General features: G+C 35.0%; 1 protein-coding gene across 2 annotated transcripts; it reads right to left on the minus strand.

The window, feature by feature from the left end:
* Nucleotides 1–5,048: 5,048 nt before the first annotated feature.
* LOC145072069 (phosphoglycerate mutase-like protein 1) lies at nt 5,049–11,632 on the minus strand. Of its 2 annotated transcripts, none has more exons than XM_079018430.1 (10): nt 11,475–11,632; nt 10,243–10,304; nt 10,025–10,132; nt 9,406–9,485; nt 9,050–9,209; nt 8,722–8,796; nt 6,470–6,558; nt 6,245–6,364; nt 5,488–5,532; nt 5,049–5,343 (listed from the first exon to the last, which is right to left on the minus strand). In XM_079018430.1, the coding sequence occupies exons 2-10, from the start codon at nt 10,300–10,302 to the stop codon at nt 5,262–5,264; spliced, it is 819 nt and encodes a 272-aa protein (XP_078874556.1). In that variant the 5' UTR covers nt 10,303–10,304; nt 11,475–11,632; the 3' UTR covers nt 5,049–5,261. The 2 variants fall into 2 exon arrangements, with proteins under 2 accessions (XP_078874556.1, XP_078874557.1); XM_079018431.1 differs by having other exon boundaries at nt 6,470–6,554; nt 8,718–8,796.
* Nucleotides 11,633–18,099: the final 6,467 nt, after the last annotated feature.

Raw genomic sequence — 18,099 nt, forward strand, 5'->3', positions numbered from 1 at the left:
ATGGAGAAACTCACAAGAACATACATTAAGGAGATCGTACAAATGCATGGTGTTCCTATATCTATAATCTCCGATAGAAATAGTAGGTTCACTTTGAGATTTTGGCAATCACTACAAAACGCCTTAGGGACGAGGCTGGACATGAGTACAGCCTACCATCCGCAGACCGACGGACAGAGTGAGAGGACTATCCAAACCGTGGAGGATATGCTGCGAGCCTATGTGATCGACTTTCGTAAGGCGTGGGATACCCACTTACCCTTTGTCGAGCTTTCTTACAACAACAGTTATCACACGAGCATCAAGGCAGCTCCATTCGAAGCCCTCTACGGCCGAAAGTGCAGATCCCCTATGTGCTGGGTTGAGGTGGGTGACACTCAGTTAGCTAAAGGACGAGTTCCTGACAGCGCTATAACGGGTCCGAAAATCATTCGAGAAGCGACCGAGAAAATAGTGCAGATTCGTGAACGATTAAAAACCGCTAGAGATCGACAGAAAAGCTACGTAGACAAACGAAGAAAACCTTTGGAATTCCAGGTGGGAGACCAAGTTCTTTTGAAAGTCTCACGCTGGAAGGGCACGATACGCTTTGGAAAGCGTAGAAAGCTGAATCCAAGATACATAGGGCCTTTCGAGATTATCGCTAGAATCGGCCCCGTAGCTTACAAACTCAATCTACCCCGCGAACTTAGTAACATACACCCTACCTTCCACGTCTTGAACTTGAAAAAGTGCCTATCCGACGAGACTCTCGTTATCCCACTCGACGAGATCAAGATCAACGAGAGCCTCAACTTCATGGAAGAACCTGTAGAGATTATGGACCGAGAGGTCATATGAACGAAACAAAGCCGCATCCTAATTGTGAAAGTTCGCTGGAATGCTAAACGGGGACCGGAGTTCACTTGGGAGCGCGAGGATTAAATGAAACTTAAATATCCTCATCTCTTTGCTTAGTTGTGTTGTAATAACTTAGTTGCTTGAATCCTAAATTTTGGGACAAAATTTCCTCTAGCGGAGGGATGATGTGACAACCTGAAATTTATTCCGTCGCTGTAACCCATTTCCGTTAATAAAATTTATTTTATTGAAATTTTCCGTTAACTTTTGGGTTAGACAAATCAATTAATGTTTTTATTTTATTTTTATAAGTGTCGAACGAAATAAATAAAAACACGTGAAACACCCTCGAATTCATTTGGAAAAGTTTTTAGTTTACGACCATTTAATCGGGTACGACCATAAACTCCGTTTAACGTCGGTATTGGGTGGATCCCCACCTGGCCACAAAAACTCGAACCCTATATAAGGGTTGAGTGGCTTTCATTTGTGCCTTTTTCCCACTCCTAAAGCTTTCTCTCTCTACTCTCTCTCTCTCTCTCTAGAAGTTGGATTTGGTCAAGAAACACCTCATTCAAGCTCCAAAATCGTAAGTAATCCTCCCTAGCTTGTTGTTTAACTTGTATCCATGCAAATTCGGGGTTGAATCATCCCAAATACCTCAAAAACTTGAGTTTACGGTTGGGGAACACCTCCCAAAACCGTAAACACCCATAAGTGGGTTTTGAAGCCCCAAAACCCTTCTAATGCTTATCTATGACTTACAAACTTGCACACATGAAATTAGAACCCCAAAATCATGTCTTTATAGGAGTAAACATGAGTTTACGGTCCATGAACATTCATGAACCATAAACACCAAAACCATAAACACCATAAAGGGTGTTTTGGTGTCCCTAACTCCTTCCTTAGCATGTTTAATGGACTAGAAACTTGTATAAATGAGCTTAGGACCACAAAACACGAAGGAGAGGATGTACTCAAGGGTTTACGGCCGTAAACCCTAGTGTTTACGACCGTAAACTCCCAAGCAGTGGTCCAAGGACCGCAAACTCCAAGGGGGTACCCTTTTGAACCCTAATCACTTCTTGAGCCTTTGATTTGACCTTAGAATCCTTCCTAGTGATGCAAGAGACCTTTAGACACACAAACTCACTATTCCCATGAGTTTACGGCCATAAAATCATGGGGGAAGTGGTCTCTCAACCACAAACTCATGTTAGGGTGGTCATTTGAAGTGTAAACTCCATAGTGAGGCCATACACTCGTTAGAAGCAACCCCTAGCACTCCTTGCACTTGTAGCAAAGTGTTTTCATGCACTAAAGGGTCTTTACTTGCTAAATTGGTGATAAAATGACTAATTAGACACCATCATGTTCCACTACATGTTACATAGGATCCGTGGGCGTGTTCAAGTCCTCACTTGACACCTAGAATCCTACCCGTCATTCCATCCACTCCACTCACTAAAGGTGAGTTCATACCCCTTAATTAACCTTTCAAATGTTTTAAATGCTTTTATGGGGGGGAATACAAGTTGAATCCAACAAATTATAGTATCAATCACATGTGATTTGTAACTTGCAATCAAAAAGGATTTCTATACATCTAACCGTTTTGCCATCAAAACTGCTTTCAATGATTATCAAACTCATTTTCATGTTAAATTGTTATAAAAACTATTTCCAAACTCTTTTAAACTTCTTATGTTCCTAAAATATATCTACACCAATATATTTATATAAGTAAGACTTGAAGGACTTAGGACTGATAGCTCGCCTTATTACATGTTCTTGTTTGATTGGGGTCTTAGGGTATATTGTTATCTGTCCGACTGTCGTTGAATTCTTAGTTATATATTGTATGTATTTGTTTTGGATATGAATGTTTTCACTCCGTTCAATACTTGGGTGTATTCAAGATAGACTACAACGTGCTATTTAACTATAATAGGTATAGTTAAGGTTTCCCGCTCTTACTACCATCACTATGACACTTACCATAGTTAGCTCTATTATGAGTCTCTACATGTTAAGTACTATACTAGGAGAATACTATGTACTATACAAAAGAACACTAAATACATAATACCGAGAAGCACACTATACACTAATACAAGAGAACATACTAAAACAAAATGTGATACACTATTCCTCTATACGACACTTCACTACGCCTTCGCCGTGTAACCATAGTCTCCTGGAAGGAGAGTGGGCTCTACGCGTATAGATCTATACAGGGCGGACACTACCACATCCCGACTGCTAGCTACAGTCCGAGCCGACTAGGCCCAGGGATGATAACATGTTGCCACACTACGTGTGACCTGGAGGGTAATTATGCATTCGATCGCCTATCTGCATGGTTACATATAGATTCACATTCGGATCCCTAAATTAATAAATTAAGAATTAAAGGTAAAGTAGACTCCCCGAGGTGTTTTATATATACTTATCACTACCTAGACTTTACAGTTTATTTACCATTCAGTCAACAGTAACATTGCTGGAATAATACATTATTTTCCCATTTACTTTGTTCAATGAAGTCCAAACTATATTTTTTTATAATTGAGAGTCTAATTGGGAAAACTTTTACACAGTCAAAGGATCAAACCTACAAGTAACCAAGTCTTGGCAGAAGACAACTTTTACTGGAAAATATAGGATCTTCTAGAGATTCACACTATTTTCAAACTCGATAACAACTTTCATGTTATACAATTGTAAACACTTTTATACAAGCAATGACACTAAATTCTTATGAACTCACCAGCTTTATGCTGATACTCGTTTTCAAAATAACTTGTATTCTCAAGTCGTCAGTAGACAGGTACAGATGCAACTTTTGAGAAGACGGAGCACATACAAGACTCCTCTTTATTTTGATTATACTTTTTTTGGTGTCTAACAAACTGTACAGAACACGCTTGTATTACAATTACTATATTAATGCAATGGATGTTGTTGCTTGTTTTTACTATTATGCATTGTTATGATTCTGTACATGACGTCCTCCACCCCAGAACGTATTCCGCCGTTCTCAGTTTTGGGGTGTGACACTCATATCTCAGTAGGTCTTCACAGTTCTCAAAATTTAGCTAGAAGAAGTCATGAATGCACTTCTTGAATCAATCCTCTAAGCCGAATTTCATTTGTTAGTTGGATGTAGTGACCAAAATGCAAGATTTGTGAAAGTTCATTATTATTAATAGTGTTAACCTGTAGCAATTTATGAAATTAATATTATATTTTTGTTCATAACATTGTTTTTGTAATAATTTATTTTATCGGAAGATATGTATATGTGATTGGGTGTAGCCTGAAAAATCATATTTTAATTTTTATAAGGAAAAAATACTTTGAAATCGACCAAATTAAAATGTCTAAATTTGATGTTTATGATTATGACAATTCACTTTATTTGTAATGTTATCGAATTTCTTTATTGAATTTAATGTTGTTGGTACTAACAACTTATTGTTGCTTTTGGTTTTAAATGGCTAATATGAAAAGAACCATATGATCCTCCATAGGGGTTGACATACCTAACAAAATCAATTCATAAAGCTACTACACAACATGTTTTAATCAAGAAATCGCATTATGTTGTGATAAAACAAATATCACATAGATCATTTACTGTATTAAAAACCAAATTGCTCTAATATAAATATTAAATATTTTTATCTAATAAGTTTGGTTCAAAAACTCCAAAAATGAATCTAACATTTTTTTTATTAAAATTCAACCTAAGACATGTATTTAATTTATGTTCCCCGCGTTTAACGTGGGTCATAATCTAGTTTTAATATAACATGTAGTGTTTTTATGTATGCAAGTAAAGTTAGTGGGATGTCTAATAGAATTGAATAGCTTCCTAGATATATTCTGGAATCTTCATTTCCCTCGTTTTCTAAATGGATTGGCAATGATATAACTGGATAGCATTTTGCATAACTGCAAAAAGTTATAGCATCTCATGCTTTATCAGTCTAGTAATAAAAACTACAACTTTTTCTTCTTCAACAAAAGTGGTCATCTAATGAGGGCATTCATGTATTATGCAACCTGTCATGCCTTGTAGCAGGTGGAGGTAAAAAGAATAAATCTTTTCCATCAAAAAAAAAAAAAAAAAAAAAAAAAACTAATTTTCCTAATATATTCTTGAAATTGCCTTTGTGTTGCAATCATAATGAACTAAAACAGAACCATAATCAAGCATTTTATCAAATACAAAACATTGTTCAAGTCTAACATGATACCGAGTATATAGACATAGAGGATAATAGTAACAACTTCACTAGACATCAATCGTATATCTCTTTTGATTTTTCTGTAATCCTTCCTGCCTAGCATCTAATTTTTTTAATTTGCATAAAAAAAATGAAATACCAAATGCAGCCAAGGGGACGGTACTACTAAACAACATCACTAGGGACATCAGTACCGCTAGGAATTTTGCCAGGAAAGTCTGTTTTTGAAGCGTTTGATCCTAACATGCTGCAGAATAGATGGATGATGATCAGTAACACGGTTTCTCAAGATTCAATCATTCTCAACTCAAAAACCTTGTCCAGGATATATATATATATATATATATATATATATATATATATATATATATATATATGCATGCTTGCTTACCTTCTATCAATGATGACCATAGAACGAAGCTCACAGTTGTTGAAGCTGAGTACATCAGAATCACAAACAGACTTGGTTAACCTCTTCAAAACATGTATGATATATCAATCGAGTTACATAAGTTATGGATGGGTGTGGTTGAGACGAATCTAAAAGCTTGTGCTTATTATAAACATATATATGTTTTATCAAGGAAAAGTACTCCCTCACAGGACATAAGTTTTATTATAGATTATTGGTAAAAAGGAAGTTTTTTTTATTCTAGGAACATACTTTCAAAATCAACGTTTAAAAGCGCATATATATATATATATATATATATATATATATATATATATATATATATATATATATATCCTACAAGTTTATTAGCAAATAAGAGGCCTCAATTTCTATTTTTGTAAATTTGTTCCCTAAAAGATATACAAGAAACAGCAACATACTATTATTTATTTGTTTATTACAGAGTGTATCCTACTTTCATTTTTCTCTATTCCAAGATTGTATTTTTTTGTTAGGGCATTTTATTTACCCAATTATAACATTGTACTTTGAAAAAAAAACTTTTTAAAGCAGTAAGTATACTTTGAAAAATCCAGCTACTTGCTTTGTATATTCTTAGTGCAATGGAAGAAATGAAAGTTGGATACTATAATAAACATATGGATGAAAGTATATTCTTGCCTCTAACCTAAAAGAAAAAGAGGTGAATAAAAAATTGTAATTCAAATGGATAGAAGAATAAAGAAGGACTTACTGTTTAGACATTTCCTTCTTCAACGTGGGATGGCAATCATCTCCATATGCAGCAAGTGTATGAAACAAGAAACCACTATGGGTCACTACTGCAATCTCCTTCTCTTCCCGAGTCAACAACCTGCATAAAATATAAAAATATATACATTTGATGTCAAAACATTAAGTTGTGTTTCTTTCTTTTGACTTTATTTTGAAAAAAAAAAGTGTATGATAAAGAAATGACCATTTCATAAACTTCACCCCCCTGGCTGCAACATCCTCATTCTTTTCTCTTGTATCAGGCGTCCACAAAACATCCCCCTCATTTTCTATCTGAATAAAACATCAACATGGATGTAATAAATACTCTGCTACTTTTAGCAAGAAACTGCATAACTAGTTCAGAAAGGATGAGATTGTATGCAAAAAAGACAAACCATTTCTGATTGGAGTAATTTTTATTGCTGTATTTCTTTTATATAGCATCTCACTGTCGTGCCTATTAAAAGTTAAACTTATTATTATTTTGAAAAATCTACCCAATCAGCATTGTACTTTTAAAAATATTTCTTATTAGGACACAAACATTTTTCAAAGTATAATGTTGTGACTGCTATTTTTTGCATTTAACACAAACATTGTACTTTAACATTTTTCAAAGTATAATGTTGTGACTGCTATTTTTTGCATTTAACCCAAACTTTAAGGGCTAAATGCAAGAAAGACAAAACTGCAAATTTGGTCCTTGTGGTTTGCAAAAACCTTTGGATGAGGTCCAAAAAGTTTTCAGCTTGCACCGAAGGTCCAAAATCAAAGTTTTTCATTGTTTTTGGTCCAAAAAAACTTGAAAAGTCGGTTTTACCCTTTTTCATTTCATTTTTCTATTTTCTTTATTTATTTTGGTATTTAAATAATTAAAGAAAATAAAAAAATAAAATCTCTCTCTCTCTCTCTCTCTCTCTCTCTCTCTCTCTCTCTCTCTCTCTCTCTCTCTCTCTCTCTCTCTCTCCTATTACCCTTATTTGTCAGACACTATTGTTCTTTACCTTCTTCATTTTACCGTCACTACCCTTCCTCCAAGAGAAACACCGAATTTCACCATAGTCTTATACCATCAGCATCCTGCAAGCAAATATCGGTCTTCTTACTGTTGTTCTTCACCTTCTTAGAATCATTAGTTCTTAGATCGGATTTAACGGTTTAGGGTTTTATGCTCCCTTAATTTGGTCACTGAGATTGATGAAGCATGAATGATACATGTGTGGATCGCTGGTTACAATAGAAGAGGGATATGAAGGTTCAGGTCAACAATTGAAGTTCATAGGAGTCACCACCAATGCCCTCTAAAATTGTGTTCATCTTTTATCCTCACAATAAAATCGGAGCAAAAATCGTTCCACAGCCCCATTCACCGACCTTCACCACCACTCATTGATTCCGCCATTGTAATCGATGATATTACAACGTTTTTTGAAAGCAGATTGTCACATGGATTGGTAATAGAAGAAGGGTTTTAGAACGAGAAAGAAGGAGAGAGGAGGAAATATTTTGGGATGAATGGGTTTTTATTTATTCTTTGGTTCTTGTCGTTGGTATGTATAGTTTATATGCGATTTCATCCACAACTTTGAACCCTGCAATCTTGTTCCTCAGACTTCTTTGAATTGATGATTGCAGTTACTTCTTCAGGAGAAAAAGCTTGGGGTGGGGATGCACAAGAAATCGATACAGATATATATGTTTTCTGGACTTAATCCTATTGATGAGATTGTTTCCAATAATCGATGTGGGTGCTTTGCGTTGGAATGTGAATATGTGTGTTAGTGTGTTTGGCTTTCAATTTCTTTCTATGGCTTGATTTTGGCTTTTGTTCATCAATTTGGGGATATCTTAAGAAGATGAAGTTCATGAGATTTAAGAAGACGAACAGAGAGAGAGAGAGAGAGAGGGATACTTTTTTTCTTTTTTCTTTATTTTTTATTAAAATAGTATTAGAATAATTATAAAAAATACAAAAAAGAAAATAAAAGGGCATAATCGTCTGTTCAAAAAATTTTGGACCAAAATCGCATAAATGTTTTGATTTTGGACCTTCCATGCAAGCTCGAAACTTTTTGGACTCTATCCAAAGATTTTTGAATACCACGGGAACCAAATTTGTAGTTTTGTCTGCAAGAAATAACAACCTACTTTCCTTTATTTGTGTATCATCCTAATTCCAAACAATTTTATTGCATGTACTTTCCAAAATAAATAAATAATAATCTTTACTTATTTATTAGGGCACTGTAGTTTAAAAGATGTACCAAATCATATTATTGTAGTTTAAATTTTTATTTTTTGTATTGGGGCTTTATACATGGAAAAATCTACCCAATGATTGCAGTGACAATAATGACATTGCTATAATTGGGTAGAACAATGAACAATGTTTAAGTAAGATTCCATAATAAGCAAATCAATGGAAGAAGTTTAAAAGTGGAGGAAGCTACTTGCCAAAGAAAAATCAATTGCTGGGAACATGGGCTTGTATTCACTTATACTTCTCCTCCTGTCACATGGATGAACACCCTGCAGAAAATAATACATTGAAATGAGTTTGTCAATCAAGCCTTCTCATATTTCTAATTTGCTATCATGTAAATGTAAGACATTATAATTCTGGACTTAATAAGAAGATGTTCAAAGTGTTTTTCTCTTTACATTAATTAATGCAGAAAAAGCCACTTAATAGAAGAAAATAGGTCGTTTGAGTAGAGTTTTACATACACATACACATACACATACATGGGTGGTGAAATTTGTGAAAGAATTATTGACATACCAAATGCTCTCGACAAAGCTCAACAGCAATGAATGGAGGAGAATTTAGACTTGAAATTGCAGGCCGGTTGCTTTTGCCTGTATTTTGTGCCATTAGTGGATTCCCATCACCTGAACCTGAACCTTCACCCCCAAAAGCACCAACTGCTGTTTGCATTGTCCTACAACCAGAAAAATCAATCATGGAAATTAGCAGACAGCATTTCTGGTTTACCAATGAAAAATCTATCCAAATTGTTATTTGTTAGAACATTCTACTTTGAAAAATATACTCAGATATAGCTTTGCATTTGGATTTTCCCAACTACAATCAAAGTACAAACTCATACCAATTTGAAAATGACTGGGAAAATGTACCTCAGCAAAGGTGAAACCACAACCAATTCAATACGTTTAGAAAGACCAGATGCATGAACATGCTTCCGAAGATTATCCACCTGTTGTTTCATTTCACATATATATATATATATATATATATATATATATATATGTATGTATATATATATATATATATATATATATATATATATATATGTATGTATGTATGTATGAAAGTTTGAACATGATAGACATTGTGATTTAATCACCTCTTGTTTCACATATATGACTGACTGACATTTCTTGTTTGTTTATTTTTACTTGGGAAAATTGCAAATTATAAGCGTGTTGCTATTATTGGTGCAGTGGAGTTAAAAATACAATTAACCCATATCTGTAAAAAGACAAAAAAAAAAGGGGGGGGGGGGGGGGGGGGGGGGGGGGGGGGGGGAGATCCACCTTCTGACTTGATTAAAAGCCATAAACGATTCAACCCTCGTATAACTGATCATTTTAGCAGGTTTCATCTTTCTTTCAAGTGGATTTGCTTTTGGAAAAGCCAAATTTGTTTTGATAATTACTATAATATTCGAAGAAAATAGGTCCTTTGGAAATAGATGTCAATAAATAAGATTATAAAAAGAAAAAAGTAGTAAACCTGTTGCCAACCAAGAGGGGTAAGCTGTGCATCAAACAGTTGTTCAGATAGGTATGCACTGTGGTCCTTCTCTCCTGCCACATTGTGGATACCCTGAGCATGCCTCACCTAGTAATTACATTAAAACCACAAAAAAGATGAATAGAAATAAAACATATCAGATAAACAACACATAGACCAAGGAGGAGTGGAGGTTAATAAATAGAAATAAAACATACCAGATGAATGGTTTTAGACCTATGCAGAGGATATAGACCTTCACTTGCACAAGACGCCATTTCTGCAATACAATAAAATTACTAGCATAACTTTCTTTCACTTTCACATACTGAAAACTCCTTCTATTATTGACACTATAACATAAAGTAGAGATGGAGCATTTTAAAAAGTTTACATATAGCATGCAAAACAACATTGCATAGATCTGCCCTACACAAATTGATAACAGGGAAATCAGGGTAGGGGTAAATGAACAATGTCTCTTAGTAAGATATGGTTCTATGTAGTGGGAAGAATATTACTGAAATTTTTTACCTGATGTTAGTGACACTCTCAAACTCACTGGAAAAGGGATATAATATTTCCCATGCATAATCAAACTAAACCAATTCTTGTGATTACATGATTTTGAGCATCAAATCAAATAGTTACAGACCTCAAGTTAAAACCCTAAGACCTTAAGACATGCCTGATTACTTTTATACTTCTATCATCCAAGCTTTTTCTGACTCCTTCAGGGAACATTCCCAAAAGGTAGAGTTGCAGTTAACAACTATTCTTTTATTCACAAATCTCCCCACAATCAACAGCAACACCTATCTCTTTCCAAATTCCAATTCAATGGTATGGATATTCTTTATAGCACCTCCCAGAAAAATGGAGTTGCAATTGCAAAGTAGTTATTCATTCTACTGATAAAACTCCACATGACAGAGCACAAAATAGCATTTTAACCAACCAGTCATTAATCAGATCAAACACACAATTTTCAGGTAGAATATACCCACCATATTAAGCATCCATCCAGTTAATTTATATTTTAGACCATTAGGAACAATCATAACACAAAGCATCTACTAGACTACTAGTACTACGATCAAAAACCGAAACTTAACAAATCCACCATTGCAATTCAAGAGTCTAGTTACGACCAAAAAGTATTCAAAGAACGAAAATTTACAAATAACAAAAACATACGTACATAGTGAGATCGCAGATTCAAACTGAAACCAATATTTGAATGTGCGCATTTGTCACGGTAAATATACGTAAAAGCATGACAGACCAATAAAAGCAATCAAAATGAAAAACGAGCAAATTTCAAAAATATTCAGATCAAAAGTTTATACATAACAATCAACATCAACAACAAAATCTTCAAAAATATACGCACGCATACATTTGGAAGCTAATATTGAAAACAATTTATTTACATAAGAGAAGAGTTTACCAGAAAACAGAGAGGATGAAGAACAGAAAAAGAAGAAGAAAGGAACGACGCCGAATTGAGGGTGGTACTGGTGGTGGTGAGAGAAGCACGATACCGAGATTGAAGGGAAGAGGCTGTCGCCGTTTGCGATTTAAATATATAGATTTTACCAATTTTAATTTAAAATTAAAAATTAAAACTATAATTAAATAACAAACACAGGAGATGAGGAGGTGGGCGTTATAAAAGACGGCATTTGGTTCTGCTAGTTGCTGTCGTGCGCCGTGTGCGGACCCGATGAATGGTAACGATGGTAGTACAAGTAAATCAGCGTAACGTCCACCTCTATATTTCTTTTAGGTGGTCGACATAGCGTACGCCATTGGTTTGTCACGTGCACCCAGTCCCTAAAAAAATAAAAGTAGCGTAACGTACAATCAAAATCAACGTGAACCGTCGATTTTAAAATCTGGTAAATGTCGTGTTGCTTATCAAACACGTCTGTCACAAACAAATCACTGCCCGCCAACTCATATGACGTCGTTTGTAACAGGTATATTCTGTTTTTGTCCAATATACCAAATTTCGAGTTCGGTACATTCGGCGTCATGTCCACTGTTAATTCCACTTTTGCTTTTGCTTCTACTCTGCTCTTGCGTGTAAGGGAAAATGACTTGTACACGTAATATTTTTTTTTCATAGTTAAGTAATTTTTTTTATAAGATTTAAACATAATTACGAATTTAGAACCAAAATGGTTGCTTTTATATATATATATATATATATATATATATATATATATATATATATATATATATATATATATATATATATATATATATATATATATAGGGTAAAGTGAATATACCTAACAACCTTATATAAGTTTAGGTACCTAACCACATTATACTACATTGTTTTGTATTATATTTCCATTGCAATCGTCTAAGGTTGTTAAACTTCAACCCTTAATTTGATTTACTTCCAAGATTTTCAAACATTTACCATTATATTCCTCCTACACCATTTGATTTGTAACGGTAGTATATGAAGCCCACTAGGGGTCTCCGATAGAAAGACGTCATTGAAGGAAAATAATAGTGAAAGTCCAAAGATTTTGGAAGCAATCAAGTTATGAGGTTGAATTTTAAGAACTTTGGGTGATTACAATGCAAATACGATAAAAAATTACGTAGTATGATGTAGTTAGGTACCTAAGCTTATATAAGGTTGTTAGGTATATTCATTTTACCCATATATATATATATATATATATATATATATATATATATATATATATAATAAATAAAGATCTTTTGGGCACATGTCACATTCTCATTCATTTTGTCACATGTAATTTTGTGGTAATTTTAAATTAATTTTTATTCCACATGTCATTTTATTGTTTTTCCATTTTATTAAATTCCACATAATATTAAATGTAATAATAAATGCATATCAATTTCATTTATAAACTTTCCTTCTAATTTCAAAATTACCAAGTTAAAGTTTTATTAATTTCTTTTAATTATTTATCTAAATTATTTCTATAAATTTAAAAGAGAAAAAAAACACTTGAATTTTTATAATTCAATATATTTTTTTTAATTTTTCTTATAGATTCAAACTTCTTAAATGTTTAGAATTTTATATTTAATTTTTATTTTAAATAAACTCATGTAATACATGGGTCTCACACCTAGTATATATATATATATATATATATATATATATATATATATATATATATATAGCTAGGTTCAAATGTTTCTAGCAACTATTGTGTGCATCAATGCACCAATAAGAAATTAGGAAAAAATAAATCATTAAATAAATCACTAGGTATAAGACTCATGTATTACATGGGTTCATTTTAAAAAAAATTAAATATGACAATTCTAAACATTTCAATTTTGAAAAAGTTCGAATTTATAAGAAAAATAAAAAAAATATTGAATTATTAAAATTAATTTTTTTCTCTTTTAAATTTGAACAAATAATTTAGGTAAATAAACAAGGGAAACTAATAAAGTTTTAATTTAAAAATGTTGAAATTAGAAGGAAAGTCAATTATTAAAATTGATATGTATTTATTATTATATTTATTGCAATTATTATATTTAAATATTATATGGAGTTTAATTAAATGGAAAAAACCACAAAATGCCATGTGGAAAAATATTAATTGAAAATAACCACAAAATGACATGTGGCCAAATGAATGAGAGTATGACATGTGGCAAAATGATTTTCATTTATTAGAGTAGATTTAAGGATATTATAGTAATCTTTGCATAGTTAATTATGGTAGATCAACAACAATTCCTTATATCACGGAAGAAGCAAAGATAAATATAAAACATTAGCCCTAAATCGATTTCACCGCTTCCCACCACCCCTGTAGATCGATTAAAAACAACGTCGGAGAGGACACCTTCAAAGGACGGTAATACCATTTTTTTTCTTCTTCTCTCTTCCACAACTGCCACTTCCAGATTTGATAAAATAATCAATTGAAGATTAATTGTTTGATTGAAGATTCATATTTTCGCTCAGCCAGAAACCAAAAGACTCGGGTGAAGATCTCTGTCTCGTATTCAACAAGCAGCCATGGCGACTAAAGTTCGGAGGATAATGACCCAACTTATCGTACATATTCTTTCCTTCTCCAAAACCAACTTAGGGGCTGTTTGATAGTTGCTGATTGAGTCAGGTCTGACTGAGTTAGAGGTCTGATTGGGTCTGAAGTCTGACTGAATCTACATCTGATTGAAACAATATTGTTTGATTATGTGTCTGACTGGCTATGCTGAATGATGAAAATTGTCACACCCCCAAACCTGAACGGCGGAAACGTTCGGGGGCGGATGACTTCATGTGGTAACGTAACAAATGAATACATAGTAAAGAAAGCAATACAACCATCATATATATAATTGAAAGTTTACATTTGTCAAAAGTTACATGTTCAAAACCAATTACAATATGATGTCAAAATACGAGATTAAACTGGCGCCGTAGCATCCCTTCATCAAAAGCAAAATGAATACCTGAAATTTACTGATTTCCTGGGACATACAAGTAATTTTGAAAGAGTAGATCAGCATTTAAGCTGGTGAGTTTCATAAGTATTTAAATGACAATGTTTGAATGAAATGAAATGTTTTGTCCTTGTTTGTTTGTGTTTAGAAAATCCTATATTTTCTACTAGTATAATAGTAGCCTTCACTCAAGACCAATGTTTGTTTCTAAAATGTATGTAAGTGTAAAATAACCAATGAGTTTGAAAACCTTGTAAATCAATGCATTTTTAATACCCCTTGTGAGTTTTATAACCATACTATCGACTCGGAATGCCTATACACAACGTTCTTCAGGCGTTGGAATGTTATGACGTTTGTCACCCCAAACGGTGGACTGCAGCTAACAGTCAGGGCGCGGGTTGTCAAGCCCGTATAGATCTATACACAAACACCACGCTCCCCCTCCAAGGGATTCTGGTATATAATACAGGACTTGAAATGTGTACTCGAACGTACATGAAGTTAGTGTCTCACAAAACCATGGTATAAAAACAGATCTACTTGTTAAAATGTTACGTTTGTTCTTGTATACGAAAGTAAACTTCTTGAAATTCATGTTTCTAGTACATAAGAGTTAGAAATTTGTTCGTAAAACCATACCTATTATAGTTTTCTAAAAGTGTGTCTTATTTGTTTAGAAATACCTAGAAAAAGAATCACTTGTTTATGAAAGCATAGATTTTTGGTGTAGAGTCCAAGATAGACAAGAATAATCTAAGAAAAGTTTAGTTTATACATGCATTACAACAAATTTATATTTCAAAAGATAGAATGCCATTTTAACATATGTTATATATACGAAAGTTCCTTAAAGGTTTATAAATCGCATGTGATTTGGATATATAACAGCATATAAAAGAGTTTCTTTATGTAACACACGATAATACTCGTGTGTTTTACTTGTAATCCCCCCCTTGAAAGCATATAAAAGAATTTATAAAATATTTAAAAGGTAAATTAAGGGGTATGAACTCACTTGAAAGTTTGAAGATAGCGAGATGGAAAACCGGGCAGAGTTTCGTCTCGGGAAACGGATTTTCCTCGGGATTCTCGGGAATCTCGGGAGTAAAATCGACCCTCGGGACTTGAGCAAAAAGACCAGAGCTTCGGGTTTGAACGGGCACGGAAAACGAGGCAAGATTGTGAGAGAGAGGAGAGAAATGAGCCCTTTTCTCGGAAGCCCTCGCATCCTATTTATAGGAAGGCTGAACTGCCTCGGTACGCGGGGCGTACGCTCGTACGCAGCGCGTACGCGTACGTCATGCATGACCGAAGCCTCGACTGCCTCGGCTTCGGATGGGACGGGTTGCTGGGGAGGCGGGTCGGATGGGACGGCGGGTCGGACGGGTCGGACGCCTCGGATAGGGCGACGTGGACGATCAGAGGCCAAGTCTCTCGGGTACGCAGGGCGTACAGGGGTACGCAGCGCGTACCTCGGATGAGGACGCTGACTCCTCTTCGGATAAGGTCCGATTTTTGAATTAAATAAATATATAATTTATTTAATAAACTTCAAAAATTCATATCTTCTTCATACGAACTCCGTTTTCGATGGTCTTTATATCCACGCGTAGGTGAGACTACGCTCTACAACTTTCGTTTAGACTCCGTCGGCAAATTCCGAAATTATTTTTTTATTATTTATTTTAAACTCATCGTTTTTAAGGAATTTCTTTGAAAATTCATAACTTCTTTATCTGATGTCGGTTTTTGCCAGACTTTTTACCGTTGGAATACCATTGTCGAGACCTTCGATTCTCGTTTAGGTCATTCTGGCCAAAAGTCACTCGATCTCCGATTCGAGTTTTTAGATGTCTGTTGCTAAGCCGAACTTGGAAAAATCATAACTTCGCTATATGAAGTCGGATTTGGGCGTTCTTTTCACGTACGATCATGGTTCAAAGACATTTAAACATAGAAGGTAATTAAATAGGACTATTTGTACATTTTATTATGAAAGTAAATTTTATTACTCAAAAGTGGTTACAATACTTGACCCTTTTTGGTCATTACAAAGAGTTGAAATATCGGGTTGTCACATCATCCCCCCGTTAGAGAGAATTTCGTCCCGAAATTTAAAGTAGTAAAGATACTAGTGAACATGAAAGAGATGAGGGTACTTTTGTTTCATCTGATCTTCGCATTCCCATGTGAATTCAGGTCCCCGCTTGGCGTTCCAGCGAACCTTCACGATGGGTATGCGACTTTGTTTTGTTTGTTTGACCTCTCGGTCCATGATTTCTACTGGTTCTTCCATAAAGTTGAGGCTCTCGTTGATCTCGATCTCGTCGAGTAGAATAACAAGAGTCTCGTCGGACAGACACTTTTTCAAGTTTGAGACGTGGAAGGTTGGATGGATGTTACTAAGTTCGCGCGGTAGGTTAAGTTTGTAAGCCACAGGGCCGATTCTGGCAAGGATCTCGAAAGGCCCTATGTATCTTGGATTTAGTTTCCCACGCTTTCCAAATCGTATTAAACCCTTCCACGGTGAGACCTTTAATAAGACGTGGTCTCCTACCTGGAATTCCAAAGGTTTCCTCCTTTGGTCAGCGTAGCTTTTCTGTCGGTCTCTAGAGGCTTTCAATCGTTCACGAATCTGAACGATCTTCTCTGTCGTTTCTCGTATGATTTCCGGACCGGTGAGAGTGCTTTCAGGAACTCTTCCTCTAGCTAACTGGGTATCGCCAACTTCAGTCCAGCACAGAGGGGATCTGCACTTTCGACCATAGAGGGCTTCAAACGGAGCAGCCTTTATGCTTGTATGATAACTATTGTTGTATGAAAATTCGACAAGGGGTAAATGAATATCCCATGCCTTTCCAAAGTCAATCACACAGGCTCTCAGCATATCTTCTAAAGTTTGTATTGTTCTCTCACTTTGTCCGTCTGTTTGTGGGTGGTAGGCTGTACTCATGTCTAGCCTAGTTCCCAGGGAACTTTGTAGTGACTGACAGAATCTTGAAGTGAATCTACTATCTCGATCGGAGATAATGGATATCGGAACACCATGCAGTCGCACTACTTCCCTTAAGTAAGTTCTTGTAAGCTTCTCCATTTTGTCAGTCTCCTTGATGGGTAGGAAATGCGCGGATTTGGTCAATCTGTCGACAATGACCCATATGGTATCGAGTCCACTTGTCGTCTTGGGTAACTTGGTTATTAAGTCCATAGTAATCCGCTCCCATTTCCATTCTGGTATCTCTGGTTGTTGTAGTAATCCTGACGGTTTCTGATACTCGACCTTAACCTTAGCGCAAGTAAGACATTTACTCACGAAGGTAGCAATTTCTGCTTTCATGTTAGGCCACCAATACAACTTCTTAAGATCCAGATACATTTTATCTGAACCCGGGTGAACGGAATATCTTGAGTTGTGAGCCTCGGTCATGACTACGTTTCTGAAACCACCATGTTTCGGGGTCCAGATTCGGTCCATGAGATAGTAGGCTCCGCCACCATTGACTTCTAGATTCTTCTCCATTCCTCGCAGGGATTCACCTGCCACATTTTCAGGTTGCAAAGCTTCCATTTGTGCCTCCTTAATTTGTGTGGATAAGTGGGAA

The sequence above is a fragment of the Lactuca serriola genome, chromosome 9 (genome assembly GCF_051521515.1).
Source record: "Lactuca serriola cultivar US96UC23 chromosome 9, Lser_US96UC23_V15, whole genome shotgun sequence".
Classification (NCBI taxonomy): Eukaryota; Viridiplantae; Streptophyta; class Magnoliopsida; order Asterales; family Asteraceae; genus Lactuca; species Lactuca serriola.